The 26,434-nt window shown below is 39.9% G+C and overlaps 1 protein-coding gene across 1 annotated transcript; it reads right to left on the reverse strand.

Moving 5' to 3' along the window:
- Positions 1 to 24,312: 24,312 nt before the first annotated feature.
- Positions 24,313 to 25,263, reverse strand: Or2ag19b (olfactory receptor family 2 subfamily AG member 19B). Its single transcript, NM_001001018.1, is given in 1 exon segment — positions 24,313 to 25,263. A coding segment is annotated over 1 exon segment (951 nt).
- Between the last annotated feature and the right edge of the window lie 1,171 nt (positions 25,264 to 26,434).

Consider the following 26,434-nt stretch of genomic DNA (forward strand, 5'->3'; position numbering starts at 1 on the left):
CCATGTGTGTTTTTCTGTGATTGGGATACCTCCCTCAAGATGATACTTTCCAGTTACATTCATTTGCCTATGAATTCCATAAAGTCATTGTTTTTGATAGCTGAGTAATATTCCATTGTGTAGATGTTCCACATTTTCTGTATCCATTCCTCTGTGGAAGGGCATCTGGGTTCTTTCCAGCTTCTGGCTATTATAAATAAGGCAGCTATGAACATAGTGGAGCACATGTCTTTGTTTTATGCTGGGGCATCTTTTGGGTATATGCCCAAGAGAGGTAGAGCTGGGTTTTCAGGTGGTTCACTGTCCAATTTTCTGAGGAACCTCCAGACTGATTTCCAGAATGGTTGTACCAGTCTGCAATCCCACCAACAATGGAGGAGTGTTCCTCTTTCTCCACATCCTCACCAGCATTTGCTGTCACCTGTGTTTTTGGTCTTAGCCATTCTCAGTGGTATGAGGTGAAATCTTAGGGTTGTTTTGATTTGCATTTCATTATGTCTAAAGATGTTGAACATTTCTTTAGGTGCTTTTCAGCCATTCGGCAATCCTCAGCTGTGAATTCTTTGTTTAGCTCTGAACGCCATTTTTAATAGGTTTATTTATCTCCCTGTGATTTAACGTGTTGAGTTCTTTTTATATTTTGGATATAAGCCCCCTATCTGTTGGAGGATTTTTAAAGATCTTTTCCCAATCTTTTGGTTGTTGTTCTGTCCTAACAAGAGTGTCCTTTGCCTTACAGAAGCTTTGCAGTTTTATGAGATCCCATTTGTTGATTCTTGATCTTAGAGCTTAAGCCATTGGTGTTTTGTTCAGGAATTTTTTTCCAGTGCCCATGTGTTCCAGATGCTTCCCCACTTTTTCTTCTATTACTTTGAGTGTATCTGGTTTGATGTGCAGGTCCTTGAACCACTTGGACTTAAGTTTTGTACAGGGTGATAAGCATGGATTGATCTGCATTCTTCTACATGCTGACCTCCAGTTGAACCAGCACCATTTGCTGAAAATGCTATCTTTTTATCCATTCGACTGTTTCGGCTCCTTTGTCAAAGATCAAGTGACCATATGTGTGTGGGTTCATTTCTGGGTCTTCAGTTCTATTCCACTGATCTATATGTCTGTCTCTGTACAAATACTATGCAGTTTTTATCAATATTGCTCTGTAATACTGCTTGAGTTCAGGGATAGTGATTGCCCCAGATGTCCTTTTATTGTTGAGGATAGTTTTTAGCTATCCTGGGGTTTTTGTAATTCCAGATGAATTTGCAAATTGTTCTGTCTAACTCTCTGAAGAATTGGATTGGTATTTTGATAGGGATTGCATTGAATCTGTAGATCACTTTTGGTAAAATGGCCATTTTTACTATATTAATCCTGCCAATCCATGAGCATGGGATATCTTTCCATCTTCTGAGGTCTTCTTCAATTTCTTTCTTTAGAGGCTTGAAGATCTTATCATACAAATCTTTTATTTGCTTGGATAAAGTCACACTGTGTATTTTATATTATTTGGGACTATTACGAAGGGTGTCATTTCCCTAATTTCTTTCTTGGCTTGTTATTTTTTTCTGAAGACTACTGACTTATTTGAGTTAATTTTATACCCTGCCACTTTGTTGAAGGTGTTTATCAGGTTTAGTAGTACTCTGGTGGAACCTTTGGTATCGCTTAAATATACTATCATATCATCTGCAAATAGTGATATTTTGACTTCTTCTTTTCCAATTTGTATCCCCTTGGTCTCCTTTTGTTGTCTGATGAGTCTGGCTAGAATTTCAAGTACTATATTAAATAAGTAGGAAGAGAGTGGGCAGCCTTGTCTAGTCCCTGATTTTAGTGGGATTGCTTCAGGTTTCTCTTCACTTAGGTTAATGTTAACTACTTGCTTGCTGTATATGGCTTTTACTATGTTTAGGTATGGGCCTTGAATTCCTATTCTTTCCAGGACTTTTATCATGAAGGGTGTTGTATTCTGTCAAATGCTTTTTCAGCATCTAATGAAATAATCATGTGGTTTTGTTCTTTCAGTTTGTTTATATAATGGATCACCTTGATGTTTTTCCGTATGTTAAACCATCCCTGCATGCCTGGGATGAAGCTTACTTGATCATGGTGGATGATTGTTTTGATGTGCTCTTGGATTCGGTTTGCCAGAATTTTATTGAGTATTTTTGCGTTGATATTCATAAGGGAAATTGGTCTGAAGTTCTCTTTCTTTGTTGAGTGTTTGTGTGGTTTAGGTGTAAGAGTAATTGTGTCTTCATAGAAGGAATTCGGTAGCGCTCCATCCGTTTCAATTTTGTGGAATTTGTTGGGTAGTATTGTTATGAGGTCTTCTAAGAAGGTCTGATAAAATTCTTCATTGAACCCGTCTGGACCTGGGCTCTTTTTGGTTGGTAGACCTGTAATGACTGCTTCTATTTCTGTAGGAGTTGTGGGGTTGTTTAAATGGATTATCTGTTCCTGATTTAACTTTGGTACCTGCCATCTTTCTAGGAAATTGTCCATTTCCTGCAGATTTTCAAGTTTTGTTGAATATAGGCTTTTATAGTAAGATCTGATAATTTTTTTAATTTCCTCTGATTCTGTAGTTATGTCTCCCTTTTCATTTCTGATTTTGTTAATTTGGACAGACACTCTGTGTCCTCTCGTTTGTCTGGCTAAGGGTTTATCTATCTTCGTGATTTTCTCAAAGAGTCAACTTTTGGTTCTCTTGATTCTTTGTATGGTCCTTTTTATTTCTACTTAGTTAATTTCAGCTCTGAGTTTGATTTTTTCCTGCCTTCTACTCCTCTTGGGTGTATTTGCTTCTTTTTGTTCTAGAGGTTTTAGGTGTGCTGTTAAGTTGCAGATATATGCTCTCTCCTGTTTCTTTCTGCAGGCACTCAGAGGTATGAGTTTTCCTCTTAGCACAGCTTTCATTGCATCCCATGTGTTTGGGTAGGTTGAAACTTCATTTTCGTTAAATTCTAAGAAGTCTTTAATTTCTTTCTTTATTTCTTCCTTGACCAGGTTTTCATTGAGTAGAGCATTGTTCAACTTCCATGTATATGTGGGCGTTCTTCCCTTATTGTTATTGAAGACCAGCTTTAGGCTGTGGTGGTCTGATAGCACGCATGGGATTATTTCTATCTTTCTGTATCTGTTGAGGGCTGTTTTATTACAAATTATATGGACAATTTTAGAGAAAGTACCATGAGGTAGTGAGAAGAAGGTATATCCTTTCGCATTAGGATAGAATGTTCCATAAATATCTGTTAAGTCCATTCGTTTCATGACTTCTCTTTGTCTATTTCTCTGTTTAACTTCTGTTTCCATGATCTGTCCATTGATGAGAGAGGGTTGTTGAAATCTCCTACTATTATTGAATGAGGTGCAATGTGTGCTTTGAGCTTTAGTAAGGTTTCTGTTATGTATGTAGGTGCCCTTTAATTTGGAGCATAGATATTTTTGGTTGAGAGTTCATCTTGGTGGATTTTTCCTTTGATGAATATGAGGTGTCCTTCCTTATCTTTTTTAATGACTTTTAGTTGAAAATCGATTTTATTCGATATTAGAATGGCTACTCCAGCTTTCTTCTTCAGACCACTTGCTTGGAAATTTTTTTTCCAGCCTTTTACTCTGAGGTAGTGTGTGTATTTGTCTCTGAGGTGTGTTTCCTGTAGGCAGCAGAATGCAGGGTCCTCATTGTGTATCCAGTTTGTTAATCTATGTATTTTTATTGGGGAGTTGAGTCCATTGATATTGAGAGATATTAAGGAATAGTGATTATTGCTTCCTGTTATATTCATATTTTGATGTGAGATTATGTTTGTGTGCTTTTCTTCTCTTTGTTTTCTTGCCAAGACAATTAGTTTCTTGCTTTTTCTAGGGTGTAGCTTGCTTCCTTATGTTGGACTTTACCATTTATTATCCTTTGTAGCGCTGGATTTGTAGAACGATATTGTGTTAATTTGGTTTTGTCATGGAATATCTTGGTTTCTCCATCTATGTTAATTGACAGTTTACAGGATACAGTAACTTGGGCTGGCATTTGTGTTCTCTTAGGGTCTGTATGCCCTCAGTCCAGGATCTTCTTGGCTTTCATAGTTTCTGGTGAGAAGTCTGGTGTGATTCTGATAGGTCTACCTTTATATGTTACTTGACCTTTTCCCCTTACTGCTTTTAATAATCTTTCTTTATTTTATGCATTTGTTGTTTTAACTATTATGTGACAGGAGGAGTTTCTTCTCTGTTCCAATCTATTTGGAGTTCTGTAGGCTTCTTGTATGTTCATGGGCATCTCTTTCTTCAAGTTAGGGCAGTTTTCTTCTATGATTATGTTGAAGATATTTACTGGTCCTTTGAGCTGGGAGTCTTCACTCTCTTCTATACCTATTATGCTTAGGTTTGATCTTCTCATTGAGTCCTGGATTTCCTGTATGTTTTAGACCAGTAGCTTTTTTACGTTTTACATTATCTTTAATAGTTATGTCAATGATTTCTATGTAATCATCTCCTCTTGTATTTCTCTCTTCTATCTCTTATATTCTGTTGATGATGCTTCTATGTACTGTTCCTTGTCTCTTCCTTTGGTTTTTTATAACCAGGGTTGTTGCCCTTTGTGCTTTCTTTATTGCTCCTATTTCTATTTTTACTTCCTTCACCTGTTTGATTGTGTTTTCCTGTAATTCTTTCAGGGATTTTTGTGGTTCCTCTCTATAGGCTTCTACTTTTTTATTTATGTTTTCCTGTGTTTCTCTGAGGGAGTTCATCATGTCTTTCATGAAGTCCTCCAGCATCATGAGCAAATGTGATTTTTAATCTAGAACTTGCTTTTCTGGTGTGTTTGGATATTCAGTGTTTGCTTTGGTGGGAGAACTGGGCTCCGATGATGCCATGTAGTCGTGGTTTCTGTTGCTTGGATTCCTGCGCTTGCCTCTTGCCATCAGGTTGTCTCTGGTGTTACCTTGTTCTGCTATTTCTGACAGTGGCTAGGTCGTCCTATAGGCCTGTGTGTCAGGAGTGGTGTAGAACTGTTTCCTGTTTTCTTTCAGCCAGTTATGGGAGCAGAGTATTCTGCTTTTGGGCATGTAGTCTTTCCTGTCTACTGGTCTTCACCTGTTCCTGTGGGTCTGTGTCCTGAGTCCACCAGGTAGGTCGCTTGGAGCATATAAAATGGTCTTACCTGTGGTTCCACGTTACAAGTTGCTCATGGGGGGCTGATGTTCAGCTCTGTGTGAGGGCGGCTACCAGGAGGGCCTGCACTGCCTTTTCCTGTGGCCACCGTGCACCAGGGTTCCAGATGGCATTAGGTGTTTTCCTCTGGAGTCAGAAATGTGGGCAGAGTGTAGCTCTTCTGGCTTTTCCAGGCGTGTCTGCCCCTCTGAAGATTTAGCTCTCCTTTCCACGGGATTTTTGTTCAGAGAACTGTTGATCCAGTCTGGGCGGTGTCTGGCACACAGGGGACCTGATGCTCAAGTGCCCCTATCTTCCTGTTCCCAGAGGCCGTATACCGTTTCCTCTTGGGCTAGGGATGTGGGCAGGGTTGGGCAGTGTTGTTGGTCTCTCCTGCTCTGCAGTCTCAGGAGTGCCCACCTGTCTGGGCAGTAAGCTCTTTCTCCCAAGGGGTTTGGGAGCAGTGATCTGTGGACTGGGATCAGTGAGGTTGATTCTTGTTGCAATACTTATAGGTCTGCCTTTATATATTACTTGACCCTTTCCCTTGTTCCTTTTAATATTCTTTCTTTGTTGCTTTGATTTTTATGTGACAGGTGAAATATCTGTTGTGGTCCAGTCTATTTGGAATTCTGTAGGCTTGTCTTATGTTTATGGGCATCTCTATTGTTAGGTTAGGAATGTTTTCTTATATAATCTTTTTTTTTTAACAGTTGAACGATTTTATTTGCATTCTTTTTTTTTTATTAACTTGAGTATTTCTTATATACATTTCGAGTGTTATTCCCTTTCCCGGTTTCCGGGCAAACATCCCCCTCCCCCTCCCCTTCCTTATGGGTGTTCCCCTCCCAACCCTCCCCCAATTGCCGCCCTCCCCCCATAGACTAGTTCACTGGGGGTTCAGTCTTAGCAGGACCCAGGGCTTCCCCTTCCACTGGTGCTCTTACTAGGATATTCATTGCTACCTATGGGGTCAGAGTCCAGGGTCAGTCCATGTATAGTCTTTAGGTAGTGGCTTAGTCCCTGGAGCTCTGGTTGCTTGGCATTGTTGTACTTTTCGGGTCTCAAGCCCCTTCAAGCTCTTCCAGTTCTTTCTCTGATTCCTTCAATAGGGGACCTATTCTCAGTTCAGTGGTTTGCTGCTGGCATTCGCCTCTGTATTTGCTGTATTCTGGCTGTGTCTCTCAGGAGCGATCTACATCCGGCTCCTGTCGGCCTGCACTTCTTTGCTTCATCCATCTTGTCTAATTGGGTGGCTGTATATGTATGGGACACATGTGGGGCAGGCTCTGAATGGGTGTTCCTTCAGTCTCTGTTTTAATCTTTGCCTCTCCCTTCCCTGCCAAGGGTATTCTTTTTCCTCATTTAAAGAAGGAGTGAAGCATTCACATTTTGATCATCCGTCTTGAGTTTCGTTTGTTCTAGGGATCTAGGGTAATTCAAGCATTTGGGCTAATAGCCACTTATCAATGAGTGCATACCATGTATGTCTTTCTGTGATTGGGTTAGCTCACTCAGGATGATATTTTCCAGTTCCAACCATTTGCCTACGAATTTCATAAACTCGTTGTTTTTGATAGCTGAGTAATATTCCATTGTGTAGATGTACCACATTTTCTGTATCCATTCCTCTGTTGAAGGGCATCTGGGTTCTTTCCATTTTCTGGCTATTATAAATAAGGCTGCGATGAACATAGTGGAGCACGTGTCTCTTTTATATGTTGAGGCATCTTTTGGGTATATGCCCAAGAGAGGTATAGCTGGATCCTCAGGCAGTTCAATGTCCAATTTTCTGAGGAACCTCCAGACTGATTTCCAGAATGGTTTTACCAGTCTGCAATCCCACCAACAATGGAGGAGTGTTCCTCTTTCTCCACATCCTCGCCAGCATCTGCTGTCACCTGAGTTTTTGATCTTAGCCATTCTCACTGGTGTGAGGTGAAATCTCAGGGTTGTTTTGATTTGCATTTCCCTTATGACTAAAGATGTTGAATATTTCTTTAGGTGTTTCTCAGCCATTCGGCATTCCTCAGCTGTGAATTCTTTGTTTAGCTCTGAACCCCATTTTTTAATAGGGTTATTTGTTTCCCTGTGGTCTAACTTCTTGAGTTCTTTGTATATTTTGGATATAAGGCCTCTATCTGTTGTAGGATTGGTAAAGATCTTTTCCCAAACTGTTGGTTGCCGTTTTGTCCTAACCACAGTGTCCTTTGCCTTACAGAAGCTTTGCAGTTTTATGAGATCCCATTTGTCGATTCTTGATCTTAGAGCATAAGCCATTGGTGTTTTGTTCAGGAAATTTTTTCCAGTGCCCATGTGTTCCAGATGCTTCCCTAGTTTTTCTTCTATTAGTTTGAATGTGTCTGGTTTGATGTGGAGGTCCTTGATCCACTTGGACTTAAGCTTTGTACAGGGTGATAAGCATGGATCGATCTGCATTCTTCTACATGTTGCCCTCCAGTTGAACCAGCACCATTTGCTGAAAATGCTATCTTTTTTCCATTGGATAGTTTTGGCTCCTTTGTCAAAAATCAAGTGACCATAGGTGTGTGGGTTCATTTCTGGGTCTTCAATTCTATTCCATTGGTCTATCTGTCTGTATCTGTACCAATACCATGCAGTTTTTATCACTATTGCTCTGTAATACTGCTTGAGTTCAGGGATAGTGATTCCCCCTGAAGTCCTTTTATTGTTGAGGATAGCTTTAGCTATCCTGGGTTTTTTGTTATTCCAGATGAATTTGCAAATTGTTCTGTCTAACTCTTTGAAGAATTGGATTGGTATTTTGATGGGGATTGCATTGAATCTGTAGATTGCTTTTGGTAAAATGGCCATTTTTACTATATTAATCCTGCCAATCCATGAGCATGGGAAATCTTTCATCTTCTGAGGTCTTCTTCAATTTCTTTCCTCAGTGTCTTGAAGTTCTTATTGTAGAGATCTTTTACTTGCTTGGTTAAAGTCACACTGAGGTACTTTATATTATTTGGGTCTATTATGAAGGGTGTCGTTTCCCTAATTTCTTTCTCGGCTTGTTTCTCTTTTGTATAGAGGAAGGCTACTGATTTATTTGAGTTAATTTTATACCCAGCCACTTTGCTGAAGTTGTTTATCACCTTTAGTAGTTCTCTGGTGGAACTTTTGGGATCACTTAAATATACTATCATGTCATCTGCAAATAGTGATATTTTGACCTCTTCTTTTCCGATCTGTATCCCCTTGATCTCCTTTTGTTGTCTGATTGCTCTGGCTAGAACTTCAAGAACTATATTGAATAAGTAGGGAGAGAGTGGGCAGCCTTGTCTAGTCCCTGATTTTAGTGGGATTGCTTCAAGTTTCTCTCCATTTAGTTTAATGTTAGCAACTGGTTTGCTGTATATGGCTTTTACTATGTTTAGGTATGGGCCTTGAATTCCTATTCTTTCCAGGACTTTTATTATGAAGGGGTGTTGAATTTTGTCAAATGCTTTCTCAGCATCTAATGAAATGATCATGTGGTTCTGTTCTTTCAGTTTGTTTATATAATGGATCACGTTGATGGTTTTCCGTATATTAAACCATCCCTGCATGCCTGGGATGAAGCCTACTTGATCATGGTGGATGATTGTTTTGATGTGCTCTTGAATTCGGTTTGCCAGAATTTTATTGAGTATTTTTGCGTCGATATTCATAAGGGAAATTGGTCTGAAGTTCTCTTTCTTTGTTGTGTCTTTTTGTGGTTTAGGTATAAGAGTAATTGTGGCTTCGTAGAAGGAATTCGGTAGGGCTCCATCTGTTTCAATTTTGTGGAATAGTTTGGATAATATTGGTATGAGGTCTTCTATGAAGGTTTGATAGAATTCTGCACTAAACCCGTCTGGACCCGGGCTCTTTTTGGTTGGGAGACCTTTAATCACTGCTTCTATTTCCTTAGGAGTTATGGGGTTGTTTAACTGGTTTATCTGTTCCTGATTTAACTTCGATACCTGGTATCTGTCTAGGAAATTGTCCATTTCCTGAAGATTTTCAAATTTTGTTGAATATAGGTTTTTATAGTAAGATCTGATGATTTTTTGAATTTCCTCTGAATCTGTAGTTATGTCTCCCTTTTCATTTCTGATTTTGTTAATTTGGACGCACTCTCTGTGTCCTCTCGTTAGTCTGCCTAAGGGTTTATCTATCTTGTTGATTTTCTCAAAGAACCCACTTTTGGTTCTGTTGATTCTTTCTATGGTCCTTTTTGTTTCTACTTGGTTGATTTCAGTTCTGAGTTTGATTATTTCCTGCCTTCTACTCCTCCTGGGTGTATTTGCTTCTTTTTGTTCTAGAGCTTTTAGGTGTGCTGTCAAGCTGCTGACATATGCTCTTTCCTGTTTCTTTCTGCAGGCACTCAGCGCTATGAGTTTTCCTCTTAGCACAGCTTTCATTGTGTCCCATAAGTTTGAGTATGTTGTATCTTCATTTTCATTATATTCTAAAAAGTTTTTAATTTCTTTCTTTATTTCTTCCCTGACCAGGTTATCATTGAGTAGAGCATTGTTCAATTTCCACGTATATGTGGGCATTCTTCCCTTATTGTTATTGAAGACCAGTTTTAGGCTGTGGTGGTCCGATAGCACACATGGGATTGTTTATATCTTTCTGTACCTGTTGAGGCCCGTTTTTTGACCAATTATATGGTCAATTTTGGTGAAAGTACCATGAGGAGCTGAGAAGAAGGTATATCCTTTTGCTTTAGGATAGAATGTTCTATAGATATCCGTTAAGTCCATTTGGCTCATGACTTCTCTTAGTCTGTCGACATCACTGTTTAATTTCTGTTTCCACGATCTGTCCATTGATGACAGTGGGGTGTTGAAATCTCCCACTATTATTGTGTGAGGTGCAATGTGTGTTTTGAGCTTTAGTAAGGTTTCTTTTACGTGTGTAGGTGCCCTTGTATTTGGGGCATAGATATTTAGGATTGAGAGTTCATCTTGGTGGATTTTTCCTTTGATGAATATGAATTGTCCTTCCTTATCTTTTTTGATGACTTTTAGTTGGAAATTGATTTTATTTGATATTAGAATGGCTACTCCAGCTTGCTTCTTCTGACCATTTGCTTGGAAAGTTGTTTTCCAGCCTTTCACTCTGAGGTAATGTCTGTCTTTGTCTCTGAGGTGTGTTTCCTGTAGGCAGCAGAATGCAGGGTCCTCGTTGCGTATCCAGTTTGTTAATCTATGTCTTTTTATTGGGGAGTTGAGGCCATTGATATTGAGAGATATTAAGGAATAGTGATTATTGTTTCCCTTTATATTCATATTTGGATGTGAGGTTATGTTTGTGTGTTTTCATTCTCTTTGTTTTGTTGCCAAGATGATTAGTTTCTTGCTTCTTCTAGGGTATAGCTTGCCTCCTTATGTTGGGCTTTACCATTTATTATCCTTTGTAGTGCTGGATTTGTGGAAAGTTATTGTGTAAATTTGGTTTTGTCATGGAATATCTTGGTTTCTCCATCAATGTTAATTGAGAGTTTTGCTGGATACAGTAACCTGGGCTGGCATTTGTGTTCTCTTAGGGTCTGTATGACATCGGTCCAGGATCTTCTGGCCTTCATAGTTTCTGGCGAGAAGTCTGGTGTGATTCTGATAGGTCTCCCTTTATATGTTACTTGACCTTTTTCCCTTACTGCTTTTAATATTCTTTCTTTATTTTGTGCGTTTGGTGTTTTGACAGTTATGTGACGGGAGGTGTTTCTTTTCTGATCCAATCTATTTGGAGTTCTGTAGGCTTCTTGTATGTCTATGGGTATCTCTTTTTTTAGGTTAGGGAAGTTTTCTTCCATGATTTTGTTGAAGATATTTACTGGTCCTTTGAGCTGGGAGTCTTCACTCTCTTCTATACCTATTATCCTTAGGTTTGATCTTCTCATTGAGTCCTGGATTTCCTGTATGTTTTGGACCAGTAGCTTTTTCTGCTTTACATTATCTTTGACAGTTGAGTCAATGATTTCTATGGAATCTTCTGCTCCTGAGATTCTCTCTTCCATCTCTTGTATTCTGTTGGTGAAGCTTGTATCTACAGCTCCTTGTCTCTTCTTTTGGTTTTCTATATCCAGGGTTGTTTCCATGTGTCCTTCTTGATTGCTTCTATTTCCATTTTTAATTCCGTCAACTGTTTGATTGTGTTTTCCTGGAATTCTTTCAGGGATCTTTGTGTCTCCTCTCTATGGGCTTCTACTTGTTTATTTATGTTTTCCTGGAATTCTTTCAGGGATTTTTGCGATTCTTTCAAGCATTTTTGCGATTCCTCTCTGTAGGCTTCTACTTGTTCTCTAAGGGAGTTCTTCATGTCTTTCTTGAAGTCCTCCAGCATCATGATCAAATATGATTTTGAAACTAGATCTTGCTTTTCTGGTGTGTTTGGATATTCCGTGTTTGCTTTGGTGGGAGAATTGGGCTCCGATGATGCCATGTAGTCTTCGTTTCTGTTGCTTGTGTTCCTGCGCTTGCCTCTCGCCATCAGATTATCTCTAGTGTTACTTTGTTCTGCTATTTCTGACAGTGGCTAGACTGTCCTATAAGCCTGTGTGTCAGGAGTGCTGTAGACCTGTTTTCCTCTCTTTCAGTCAGTTATGGGGACAGAGTGTTCTGCTTTCGGGCGTGTAGTTTTTCCTTTCTACAGGTGTTCAGCTGTTCCTGTGGGCCTGTGTCTTGAGTTCACCAGGCAGCTTTCTTGCAGCAGAAAATTTGGTCTTACCTGTGGTCCTGAGGCTCAAGTTCGCTCGTGGGGTGCTGCCCACAGGCTCTCTGCAGCGGCAGCAACCAGGAAGACCTGTGCCGCCGTTTCCGGGAGCTTCAGTGCACCAGGGTTCCAGATGGTCTTTGGCTTTTTCCTCTGGAGTCCGAGATGTATGTGCAGGGAGCAGTCTCTTCTGGTTTCCCAGGCTTGTCTGCCTCTCTGAAGGTTTAGCTCTCCCTCCCACGGGATTTGGGTGCAGAGAACTGTTTATCTGGTCTGTTTCTTTCAGGTTCCGGCGGTGTCTCAGGCAGGGGTCCTGCCGCTCCTGGGCCCTCCCCCACGGGAGCCCAGAGGCCTTATACAGTTTCCTCTTGGGCCAGGGATGTGGGCAGGGGTGAGCAGTGTTGGTGGTCTCTTCCGCTCTGCAGCCTCAGGAGTGCCCACCTGACCAGGTGGTTGGGTCTCTCTCTCACTGGGTCTGGGAGCAGAGAGCTGCTGCGGGCCGGGATCCGCGGGTGTGGGACTTCCGGTAAACACAGAACGTGCCCGGTCCTAGAGAAATTCTGCTTCCGTGTGTCCCAAGCTCACCAGGCAGCTTTCTTGCAGCAGAAAATTTGGTCTTACCTGTGGTCCCGAGGCTCAGGTTCGCTCGTGGGGTGCTGCCCAGGGGCTCTCTGCTCCGGCAGCAACCAGGAAGACCTGTGCCACCCCTTCCGGGAGCTTCAGTGCCTCTTATATAATCTTATTGACGGTATTTACTGGTACTTTAATTTGGGAGTCTTCGCCCTCCTCTGTACTTATTATCCTTACGTTTGGTCATCTTATTGTGTCCTGAATTTCTTGGATATTTTGTGTTAGGAGTTTTTTGCCTTTTACATTATTTTTGATGTTTATATCAATGTATTCCATGGTATCTTCTGCCCCTGAGATTCTCTTTTCTCTCTCTTGTATTCTGTTGGTGATGCTTGCATCCATATTTCCTGATCTCCTTACTAGGTTTTTTGTCTCTAGGTTTGTCTTTCTTTGTGTTTTCTTAATTGTTTCTATTTCCATTTTTAAATCCTAGATGGTTTTGTTCAATTCCTTCACCTGTTTGTGTTTTTTTGTAAGTGTTTAAGAGATTTTTGTTTTTCCTGTTTAAGGGATTCTACTTGTTTTTCCTGTGTTGTCCTGTATTTCTTTAAGGGAGTTATTTATTTCCTTCTTAAATTCCTGTATCATCATTATTAGTTTTTTGTGCCCAGAAGTCACAGTGTACACTAGGTGGGTTCACATTGGGCCAGAAATTTGAACAGAAGTAGTTGTCCCCTCTGACCTCTCAGGATTGTCTTTAGTTCTAAGAGTCCAGCTCTTTCTCCCACTGGAGTTAGGTACAGAGATCTGTGGAACCAGTTCATCTCTGGGCACAGGCAGAAACCAGAAGTGTCCTGTCCCAGAGTGATACTGTGTTTGTGTGTCCTGAGGTCACCAGGCAGGTTGCTTGGAGCAGAAGAGTTGTTCTTACCTCTTCTCTCAGGTGTTCCAACTCTCCTAGTGACCAGCTTTCAACTCTCTTCATATCCTTATATGGTGAAATAGCATTGGACAAAATACAACAAGCCTTCGTGTCAAAAGTACAGGAGATCAGTAATTCAAGGCTTATAAAAACAATATACAGCAAACCAACAGCCAATATCGAATAAATGGAGATATACTTGAGACAATCTCATCAAAATCAGGGACAAAACAATCTCATTAAAATCAGGGACAAGACAAGGATGCCCACTCTCCCCATATCTATTCAATATAGTACTTGAAGTTCTAGCTAGAGCAATAAGACAACAAAAGGATCTCAAGGGACAAAGAAGAAGTCTATGTATCACTGTTTTTAGATGGTATACTAGTATACATAAGCAACCCCAAACATTCTGTCAGAGAACTCCTATACTTGATAAACAACTTCAGCATAGTGACTAGGTATAAAATTAACTCAAATTAGCCAGTAGCCTTCCTTTATACAAATAATAAATGGGCTGAGAAAGAAACTCGAAAAATGACACACTTCAAAATAATCAAAAATAATTTATAATATCTTGGTGTAAATTTAACCAAACAAATGAAAGATCTGCATGATAAGTACTTTAAGTCTCTCAAGGAAGAATTTAAGGGAGACCTGAGAAGATCTCATGAGATCTCCCATTCTCATGGATTGGTAGAATTAACATAGTAAAAATGTCCATTCTACCAAAAGGTATATGCAAATTCAATGTAATCCACATCAAAATACCAATACAATTCTTCAAAGACATGGAAAGAGCAATTCTCAAATTCACCTGGAAAAACAAAAAACTCAGAATAATAAAAACAGTTCTTAATAATAAAAGAACTTCTGTGGGTTATCACCATCCTTGACCTCAAGCTATACTACAGAGCAATAGTGATAAAAATAGCATGGCATTGTTACAGAAACAGACAGGTTGATCAATGAAATAGAATTGAAGACCCAGAAATAAAGGCACACACTTATGGACACTTGATCCTTGAAAAAGAAGACAAAAATAACCCATGGAAAAAAGAAAGCATCTTCAATAAATGGTGCTGGTATTACTGGCAGTCTGTACATTGAAAAATGAAAATATATAAATATTTATTACCTTGCAGAAATCTCAAGTCAAAGTGGATTGAGGACATCCACTCAAAACCAGATCCATTAAATCAAATAAAGGAGAAAGTGAGAAAGAACCTTGAACTCATTGTCACAGGGGAAATTTTCCTGAGCAGTACTCCAACAGCTCAGGCTCTAAGATCAAAAATTGATAAATGGGACCTCAAAAAACTGGAAAGCTTCAGTAAGGCAAAGGACATAGTTGATAGGATAAACTGGCAACCTTCAGATTGGGAAAAATGTTCACTAACCCCACATCAGATAGAGGGGTAATATTCAAAATATACAAAGAACTCAAGAAGTTAACCACCATAAACCAAACAACCCAATAAAAAAATGGCGTATAGAACTAAACAGAGAATTCACAACAGAGGAATTTCGAAGGGCTGTAAAGCACTTAAAGAAATATTTGAATTTCTTAGTGATCAGGGAAACACAATTTAAAATTACCCTGAGATTCCAGTTCATATCAATCAGAATGGCTAAGTTAAAAAACTCAGGTGACAGCACATGTTTGAGAGGATGTGAAGAAAAAGAAACACTCCTCCATTGCTGGTGTGATCACAAACTGGGAGAGCCAATACAGAGATCAATATGGAGGTTTCTCAGAAAATTGGAAATAGATCTACCTGAAGACCCAGTAATACCACTTGGGTATATACCCAAAAGATGCCCCACCACGCCACAGGGCCACATGTTCCACTATTCTCATAGCAGCCTTATTTGTGATAGTCAGAAGGTCGTAACAACCCAGATCTCCCACAACAGAAGAATGGATACAGAAAATATGCTTAATCACCGAGTGGAATACTAACCTTCAATAAAGAAGGAGGACATCATGAGTTTTGCAGGCAAATGGATGGAACTAGAAAATATCCTTCTGAGTAAGGTAACACAGACCCAACATGACAAGCCTGGTATGTACTCACTTACAAGTGAATATTCGGCCCAAAAGTACGAACTATCCAGCATACAACCCATAGGACTCAAGAAGGTTAGCAAGCTATAGGGCTAAAGTGAGGATGCTTCAATCCCACTTGGGAACAAGAAGATAGCAGTCACAGGGTCAGAGGGAGGGAGGATATGTGTGGGAGACAGGACAGGGAAGAGGAGAGGGGAACATGATCAGGTATTGGGAGAGGGGAACGGGACTGGAGCCCTAATGGCCAGCAGAAAGAATGGAAACAGTCAATAGAAAGTTGGGGACCCTCCAGAATGTACTGGAGACCTGGGAGGTGAAAGATTATCAGGAATCAATGAGAGTGACCTTGGATGAAGTTCTCTACAGTGTGGAGGGGGAAGCTCATAAAATCCACCTTAAGTGGAGGTATAGGAAATCAAGTGGAGGTATGAGGTTGCCCTCTCACAGTCAATATTTCTGATCCTGTTTGAAGGAACTTTAGGGACAAAATTGGAGAATGGCATGTGAAAGTGGAGGGTCAATGACAGGCCCAAATTGGGATCCAGCTGAAGGTGAGGACCCCATGACCTCACACTATTAATGATGCTCTGGTGTGTTTGCAGACAGGAACCTATCATGCCTTCCCTTGGAGAAGCCCCACATCAGCTGAAAGAGTGATATGCAGATATTTATGCCCAACTAATGGTCAGAAGCTGTGGAACGCTATGGTTGAATTAGGGAAAGGATGGAAGAAGCTGAGGAGGAGGGAACCCCATCAGGAGTCCAGCAATCTCAACTGACCTGGACTCCCCAAATCTATCAGACATTGAGCCACCACACAGGCAGCATACACCATCTGTTATGATACCCCCAACACATATACAGCAGAGGAAGGACTGGTATTGCCTTAGTGAGAGAAACAGAACCTAACCCTGGAGGGACTTGAGGCCCTAGGGAGTAGGGTTTGAAGTAGTGGCATGGGGACATTCTCTTAGATATGGGGAAGGGGGGACGGGGAGTGGTCAGGTGCAGACCAGGAAGGGGATGGAGTCTGGACTATAAAAAGAGAATTAAAGAACAAAAATATATAAAGTAGTAAAAATATATGTCTACTCTACAGAGTATTCTAGAAGAAAAAGTTCAACACAAGGAGGGTACTTACGCCAAAGAAAAAACAAATTATTAATTATCTCACAACTAAAAAAGAAATTGCATACACATAATGCCATCTACAACAACAAACAGCAACTAACAATCAACTGTCTCTGTCTTTAATATCTCTCAAAATCAGTGGACTCAATTCCCCAATAAAATGACATAAGCTAACAGACAGGGCCCAAAGACAATATCCAAATTAATGAAATCAGAAATGAAAAGGGAGATATAACAACAGAAACTGAGGATATTAAAAAAATCACCACCTATGACTTTAAACCATGTGTTATAGAACAATAGTAATACAGGTTGATCAATGGAATTGAATTGTAAACCCTGAAATAAACCCATACAACTATGTACACTTGATTTTTGACAAAGAAGGCAAAAGCGTATTGTGGAAAAAGAAAACATCTTCAGAAAATAGTGTTGTGTAATTGGTTGTCTGCATGCAGAAAATACAAATACATCTACATCTATCATCTTTCACAAAGCTCAAGTCCTAGTGGATCAAAGTCTTCAACATAAAGCAGGATACCAAAATATCTAATAGATATGAAAGTGGAATATATCCTTGAACTTATTGGTATAGGAAACATCTTTCTGAACAGAAAACCAATGCTTCAGGCTTTAATATCAACAATTGATGAATGGAACCTCATAAAACTGAAAAGCTTCTGTAAGGCAAAGGAAAGTGTTAATATGACAGTAGACCTACAGATTGGAAAAGATCTTCACCAACCCTACATCTGACAGAAGGCTAATATCCAAAATATAAAAAGAACTCAAGTTCTTTGTTAACCACAACCCAAATAACCAAATTAAAAATGGGTACAGAGCTAAACAGAGAATTCTCAACAAAGGAATCTTGAATTTCTGACAAGCACTTAAAAGTCCTTAATCATCAAGGAAATGTAAACCAAAACTACTCTGAGATTCTATCTTATACCAATCAGAATGGCTAAGATCAAAATCTCAAGTGATGGCATATGCTGACAAGTATGTGGAACAAGAGGAACATTCCTCCATTGCTGGTGTGAATACAAACTTGTACAACCACTTTGGAAAGCAATTTGGCTGTTCTCAGAAAAACAGTATAGTTCTACCTCAAAATCCAGCTATATCACTCCATATACATAAAAGATACTCTACCATCCCACAAAGAGACTTGCTCAACAACGTTCATAGCAACTTTATTGTCAATAGCCAGAAACTGGAAACAACCTAGATTTCCTCAACTGAAGAGTGGGTAAAGAAAATATAGTACATCTACACTGAAGTTGAAGTTTCTGGTTGTATCATGTGATGCAACTTCTAGTGCTGTTCTTCTAGGACAGACTTATATGGTGTTTTGATGAGGCAAGACCTGTGGGAGGACAGGTGATATTTAGAGAGACTATAAATAAGATTCATTGGACAGTGAAGGCATGCTTGGCTAGCTAGCTTTGAAATGCTTCCTTGGTCTCTCATCTTCATGTTTGCTGATCTTTGCTTCATTGAAAGAAGTATAGTTGAGAAGTCCTGGCATCCAGGCTGGTCCTGGTGGCTCCTGCTGACTCCTGAAGATTGGGCAGAGTCTAGACAGTTTCTGCTGGGTCATGCCACTGCTGCTGATTCATGTTTGTTATCCTGACACTACTGAACTGGAATGCTGGTATCAGGACAAAAGGAGATTGGAATCACCCCAAGGAACTACTTTTAAAGATGTCACCATTCCCTTGTCCTATTTACCATCTTTTCTCCCCTATCTTTGGATGGTGGGCTAGTAGAGGATGTTGAAGTTTTTGAGAGCCCTTATTAAAAGTAGGTTTAAAAATATCTACGTCTACACTGAATGGTGTATTATTCAGCTATTGAAAACAGACATCATTAATTTTACAGGCAAATGGATGGAACTTGAGAATATAATCCTGAGGGAGATAACCCAGACCCAAAGGACATGCATGGTATGTTTTAACTAATAAGTGGATATTAGCCATAAAATACAGGTACCATGCTATACTCCATAGACCAAAATAAGCTAAACTAAAAGAAGGTCTAAGCAAGGAAGCTTGAATCTTGCTTAGAATGGGGGAATAAAATAGTCATAAATGGCAGATGAAAGTAGGAAAATGGGAGTGAAGGGAATGGGATGTGGAATGGTCGGTCCCAGATGAGGTGTGGGGAAAAACAGGGGAGAAGGATAGATGACTGTGAAAATGAATTGAACTAATAGGGGTGAGGAGGTAGGGGGGATCTCTAGGATGAGACAGGGCTAAAAGAAGTACCCAATAATCAATAAGGATGAGCATAGCTGTAATTCACAGCATTTTGGAGATGGAACTAGAAAAGTACACTTCCTCTAGCCAGGTGGGAACCCAAGTGGATCAATAGTGACACCAAACCACCCACAAAACTTTTGATCCCAAATTTTACCCGGTCTACAAGAAAGGCAGGGAAAGGGGATAGAGCAGAGACTGAGGGAATGACCAATCAATAATTGGTCCAACTTCAGACCCATCCTATGGGCAAGCACCAATCCCTGACACTATTAAAGATACTCTGCTATATTTGCAGACAGGATCTTGTCCCCTGAGAGGCTCCACCCAGCAACTGTTTCAGTCAGATTCAGAAACCCACAACTAACCAGTGGATGGAGCTTGGGGACTATGTGGAATTGTTTGACAAAAGGCTTGTAGGCTTGAAATGAATTGGAACTCCACAGAAAGACCACCAGTGTCACTAACCTGGAACTTTGGGGCTCTCAGAGACTGAACCATCAAATGAAGAGCATACATGGGCTGAACTACAACCCTGCCCTTTTGCCACCCACATATATGGCAGACGTGCAACTTAGTCTTCATGTGGGTCTTGAAGAACTAGAACTAGGACTATTCCAAAAGCCATTGCCTGTCTGCGGGATATGTTCCTCCAACTGGGCTGCCTTGTCTGGCCTCAGCAGGAGAGGGTGTCTTAGCCCCCAAAAGTCCCGATATGCCAGGGTGGTAGAATATCTAGAGGGTCCTCCACTCTCTCAGAAGAGAAGGGGAATGGGAAAAGATTGTGGGAAGGGGTGTGAGTGAATCTGGTTCATTTACATAATGGGTACTACTCAGTTGTTAAGAAGGAGCTTAACAAGTCCTTTGCCCAGAGCTGGAGCTGTCTCACAGTCCTTGAACCCAAAACCTGCCCACAGACAGCTGGTATGCCAGGAGTGCTCTCACTCCTAAGCCACAGGTGGGACACCACTTTTGCTCCACCGACCATCCAAGGAGAAACCCACTAGGATTGCATGTAGGATGTGAGAGCCACAAGCCAGTCTGGGACAGGAGAAGATTATCAGGGGAAGGAGTCAAATTCTACTAGTTATGAGACATATGAACCGAATTTATGTATATGTTTATGCTTTTGTATCAAGAACATGTAAATGGCATTTAGTCTTTGAAAACAGCATATTTTGAGAGATATAAGCAAAACTGAGACCAGGGGTATTAAAAGAGGTTAGCCGTTGACAGGCAGTTGTAATGATGGAAGCTCATGGGAATTGTTCAGATGCAGGTAGGTGTGTGATTTGAATGCAGGTAGAGGAGTGCAATGTGTACATGATTGTTTTATTCTAAATAAAATTTTGTCCAACATCAATGGATAAGTCCCAAAATGTCGCATAATTATTTGCTGAAGAATAATTTGAAAAATTTGGGGAATATAATGGTATATGTTATTTTGATAGTGAAGGCAGGGTACCATAAAAATACTCAGGTTTATATGAAAGTCACATATACTCATGATCACATCGCTGAAACTTTTTAAGATGTAGAATGTAAGATTAAATATCTTTATAAATGATGAAGAAAAGAAACATAGCAGAACCAAGGAGACAGCCTTATATACTGTACTCTAGCTGCATGTATGCCTGCAGACCAGAAGAGGGAACTGGATTTCATATTAAATGGTTATGAGCCACCATGTGGTTGGTATGAATTGAACTCAGGACCTCTGGAAAGGCAGCTGAGTTTTTAACCTCTCATCCATCTCTCCAGTCCCAAGAAGAGGCAGTATGTAAAAGCTAGTTGTGCCTCTTGCTCAGTAGGTAATTCAGCTGAAGACAAAATAAAGAAGGGAGAGTGACAAGTAAAAGTGAAATGAAAGGGTTATTAAAAATAATACAAAAAACATAGAGCTTCATTATTTTTGCACACCATGCTGGCTAAGATAATCTAGATCCAAAAAGAAAAATGTCTTGTGTGTTCACTCATTCATGGATATTAGCCCTAAGTTTTTAGATATGTGTGTTTCCTTCAAGATGTCCACAGAGGTTGGAGAATCAGTGAGGGGCTATGTGAGGAAGGCAACATTCAAGGGACAGAGATATAAAAGGGGGAGGAAATAACGAAACAGTAGTGGTTAAATGTGGTAGGAAAAAGGAGGGCAGAGGAATAAGGTGAGAAATAACTAACATTGAGGACATGAAAAAGATCATGAAAAATCATGAAAAAACTACTACTGCAGAAAATTTCTAAAGTACAAGCATACACATATACTAAAAATGCTTAAATAGAGTCACCCCATAATGGAACAACTAAGAGTTCTTTCATAAGCCCTATGATCTGTCTAGGCAGAGATTGTGGGTCCCAATTCCCTCTGCCAGATATTAAATACTTTATATTAGACATCAGAGACTAACATGAAAAAGTCCAATTGTAGGAATGGATTATCTCTATTGAAGCTTCTTGCCAGTAATGTCCCATAAAACTCCATACATTGCTTGATATTGTTATTGTACTTGGTTACCCCACTGAACTTGATGGCATCAATTGGTTACTAAAGACACCTCATGATGGAACTCCTAACAGCAGGAGCAGTGGCTGTATCTGACTTTCTTACATGCCTTTGGATCCCTTTCCCCTAACTGAGCTACCTTGCCTAGCCACAATGGAGGAAGATGCACCTAGTCCTCCTGTAACTTGATATGATAAGATGGGTTGATATCTATGGGAGTCCTCCCTTTTTCTGAGCCTTTTCTGAGGAGAAAGGTAGGATGAGATTATGGTGGGGAAATAAGGTGAGATGGGAAGTATTAGGACAAGAGGAGGGAGGGAAATATGTGATCAGGATGTAAAGTAAAAATAAATAACTAAAATAATTTAAATAAAAGACACAACATGCTTGGATCATAGTACATGGAGATATCATACTGGTATTTACCTGACCTGGAAGTTTCTTTATTGCCTAGCTTTCTTAGTGACAGAATGATGAACTGAAGGAAAGAAATTATCAGTCTGATCCTATCTTAGACCTTGTAAGCTATGATAATGACCCACCTGGTAAAATGTGCCCACTTGTGCAATAGTAGTGTAAAAGTCATGGAAATAAGCTAGAACTTTTGGATTGGGTTTAAAATCTCACTCCACAAAATTCAACACATATCTGGCACAGTTACTGGGACCAAGAATCTGTGTCTAGACAGCTCATAGGATGTATGAGGGGAAGCTACAGCTATGATTCTGCTGAAGAAAGAGTATCACTAAAATGACTTATCCTACACGCAGACCAGTGCATCTATCTCGAATCATGAGAGAAGCAGAGAAGCTTCTTCTCTTTGCAACAGATGGAAATTAACACAGAGACCCACAGTGTTCTAAGGTACAGAGAACAGGAGATTATAGAATGGTCAACTCTAAGTGGGACATGTATATCACAACTCTTCCACCAAAGCCTCAGACATCATTGTGGAATTGTAGGTAGAAAATTGTAGAAGGGAGAAGTGGTAGATGATTATGAAGAAAGCAGTGTTTTTCAGAAACAACAGAAGAGTTGCACATATGAACTGACAGTGGTTATGACAGCATGCACAAGACCTGTGTAAGACCACAGCAGATAAAATTCCAGCAGTGAGAGTGGTCATTTAAATAGCAACAAAACATCTAGTTATTTTACAAAAGCATCCAATGTAAAATCAAATGCTACCTCTTAAAACTTCATTGAAAATTTGGTTTTAAAGATCAAAAACTCAGGTGACAGCAAATGCTGGCGAGGATGTGGAGAAAGAGGAACATTCCTCTATTGTTGGTGGGATTGCAGACTGGTACAACCATTCTGGAAATCAGTCTGGAGGTTCCTCAGAAAATTGGACATTGAACTACCTGAGGACTCAGCTATACCTCTCTTGGGCATATACCCAAAAGACGCCCCAACATTTAACAAAGACACATGCTCCACTATGTTCATAGCAGCCTTATTTATAATAGCCAGAAGCTGGAAAGAACCAAGATGCCCTTCAACACAGGAATGGATACAGAAAATGTGGTGCATCTACACAATGGAATATTACTCAGTTATCAAAAACAATGACTTTATGAAATTCATAGGCAAGTGGATGGAACTGGAAACTATCATCCTGAGCGAGGTAACCCAATCACAGAAAAACACACATGGTATTCACTCATTGATAAGTGGATATTAGCCCAAATGCTTGAATTACCCTAGATACACAGAACACATGAAACTCAAGAAGGATGACCAAAAATGCGAATGGTTCACTCCTTCTTTAAAAGAGGGACAAGAATACCCTTGGGAGGGGATAGGGAGGCAAAATTTAGAACAGAGGCTGAAGGAACGCCCCTTCAGAGCCTGCTCCACATTTGGCCCAAACATATATAGCCACCCAAATAGATAAGATGGATGAAGCAAAGAAGTGCAGGCTGACAGGAACCGGATGTAGATCTCTCCTGAGAGACACAGCCAGAATACAGCAAATACATAGGCGAATGCCAGCAGCAAACCACTGAACTGAGAATGGGACCCCTGTTGAAGGAATCTTAGAAAGGACTGAAAGAGCTTTAAGGGCCTTGAGACCCCTATGAACAACAATGCCAACCAACCAGAGCTTCCAGGACTAAGCTACTACCCAAAGACTATACATGGACTGACTCAGGGCTCCAACCTCATAGGTAGCAATGAATAGCCTAGTAAGAGAACCAGTGGAAGGGGAAGCCCTAGGTCCTGCCAAGACTGAACTCCCAGTGAACGTGATTGTTGGGGGGAGGGTGGTAATGGGGGGAGGATGGGAAGGGGAACACCCACATCGAAAGGGGGGAGGGATTAGGGGGATGTTGGCCCGGAAACCCGGAAGGGGGATAACAGTCGAAATGTAAATAAGAAATACTCAAGTTAATAAAGATGGAAAGAAAAAAAAAGACTGTTAAAATGTATGAAGTGACCATCATATTCTAGATAATAATCAAAATATTTCTTCACTGTCTGTCTTTATATGTATTGTATAATCAGCTCTCACAAAATGCTATAAGATATGTGTTTTATTACAGGGAATTTATAAGTTAAAGACCTGGTTCAGAAAGGTTATGTACATGTTCTAAGTTATACAAGAAAGTTACATTGAATTCCAATCCCTGTACCGTAACAGCAGACCTGAATATTCTCATCACACCATGTAAAGCCACAATACAATAAGAAGAAAAATATCTAAGTGTAAAGAATCCTTCTATGTGGATATAACTCACTCAAATATTTAGTCGTTAAAATACAAAATGAAGTGATTCTTTTAAATATACATAGAAGTTGTCTCTGGGAAATTATTTTGTAAAATATCTCATAGAGAAGATGTCAAAAGTACTTAATAAGGGTTGTTTCATTTCCATACTTTTAAATCAACAGATACACACTTCTACTTGTTTGTTTTGTCCAAGACAATTGTATTCATAGCTGAACTTCGACTTTAAGGAAGAAGTAAGTTTAGAAGATAGCTATTAAAAAGAACTACCTAGAAAGTGGTTTGTATTGGCAACAACTGTCTTCTAAGAATTCTCCTTAAAGCCCCAGTGACTTCCTTATTCCTCAGGCTGTAGATGAGAGGATTCAGAGCTGGAGTGACAACAGTATAGAAAATGGAGAGGATATTGTCTTGTTTGGGGCTGTGGAATTGACTGGGAAGGACATACATGAGTGAAGAACCCCCATACCACATCCCAACCACAATCAGATGAGAAGAACAGGTGACAAGGGCTTTCTTCCTGCCCTCATTTGAGGGCATGTAGAATACAGTAAGCAGAATTCGTACATAGGATGCCATGATAACAGCAACAGGAAGAATCAACACAGAAACACTAGTCAAATAAACCACCAGCTCATATGTGGATGTGTCTGCACAGGCCAGCTTCAGCAATGGAGGGATCTCGCAGAACAGGTGTTTGATCTGTCTGGATTGACAGAAGGGATAGTGCATGGTGTAGATAGTAAATACTAGGGCTATCACAGATGCCAGGAACCATGTAGTACCTACTATGAACCAGCAGACACTTGGCCTCATGAAGATCATGTAATTTAGAGGATGACAAATGGCCACATACCTGTCATAGGCCATAAAGGCCAGAAGGAGGTCCTCTGCACTACCCAGTGCCAGTTCTAGAAACATCTGAAAGGCACAACCTTCAAAGGTGATGGTGTTGTCTTTGAGCAGAAAATCCATGACAGCCTTGGGAGTAATAACTGATGTCAGGAGTAGGTCCATGAGAGACAGCTGTCCAAGCAGGAGATACATGGGCACGTGGAGCCGGGCATCCATAGTGATGACCAGGAGTAGCACTCCATTGCTGGTTATGGCCAACATGTACAGGGCTGTGACTGTGGCACAGAGCAGTTCAGGAGAGCCACTGTCATCCAGAATCCCCACCAAGATGAAACCACTGCCCAATGTCGAATTTCTAAACTCCATTTTGAGTGATATATTTAGTTGCCTAGAAACAGATGATTTAATTGAATTTTATTATTATAGAACTAATTTTTATGTTTTAACTGTTTTTATGTTAGCACATTGATTTTCCAATAAAATGTTATTTTTTTATGTTTAAATATATTTGGTTGCTGATATCTAAATTTGTCTTTTAATTGTATCTTGGTATCCTGATAAATGTTATAAAGATGGGTATTGAAATTACTCCTGGAAAGGAGGTACTTAACTCTAGACTAGAAGATTCTCAGAATGTAGAACATATAGATGTCCCAGTACAGGCATACACAGATATGCTGTTACAAAATGCACAGGATATAATACTGTAGCAGGACTCAAGGATGTAGGACATTGGCACACATAGAAGTAGAAGTAAGGAGAACACAAGGGTATACTAGTAAATCACTGTACATAAAGACAGTAGTAGACCATTATATATATTTTCATTACTAAACTGCTATATAATGGTATCTTTGACAAAAGTGATATATTGTTACTGTAGTGTAAATTGATGTGTATTTACAACAAAGTAGGTGCATGTATTTGTGACATCTGAATGTGTCTTTATTAATCCTAAAATAGAGTAATTGAAAGGACAGTGGAACTAAAACCAGTAACAAATTTGTTATTGTAGTTTTGTACTTTGGCATCTGCTTTGGACTTGCTCAGAGGATACACATTGCATTAACTGAGAGACATACTCATTATGTCAGATAACCAGAAGCATAACTGACTACCTTTGTTACAATTCAACTGCATGGTAATTGAGGTTATTTAATGTAAAGGAGGGAAGAAGTAACATTTCAGTAGTACCTAATTGGTTTGTTTTGTTAAGTCAGTAAGTAGGGAAGGAATTCTTACAATGTCAGGTGTCAGCACTGTTCTATTCCTTCCTTTCATCTACAGACGTTTTCTGGAGATAGATAAGGGGGGAGCCAGTCAGGTAACAGTCTTTTGTTAGTGTTCTATGTGTCAAGATGTCTTACAGTTTTCATATTTGAGAATGAGTAGAAACTTTCTGTTCAACAAGTTTCATGTAAAGAAATCTTCTAGCTCCTTGTCATTTGTCCAATTGGTCTTGGGTCCAGATGCTCAGATTTATTTAGTCCTTCTTCCATCTGGGAGTAAGATGAAAGGTGGATGAAAGAAGTAGAAA

Source organism: Rattus norvegicus, chromosome 1, assembly GCF_021556685.1.
Source record: "Rattus norvegicus strain SHRSP/BbbUtx chromosome 1, alternate assembly SHRSP_T2T, whole genome shotgun sequence".
Classification (NCBI taxonomy): Eukaryota; Metazoa; Chordata; class Mammalia; order Rodentia; family Muridae; genus Rattus; species Rattus norvegicus.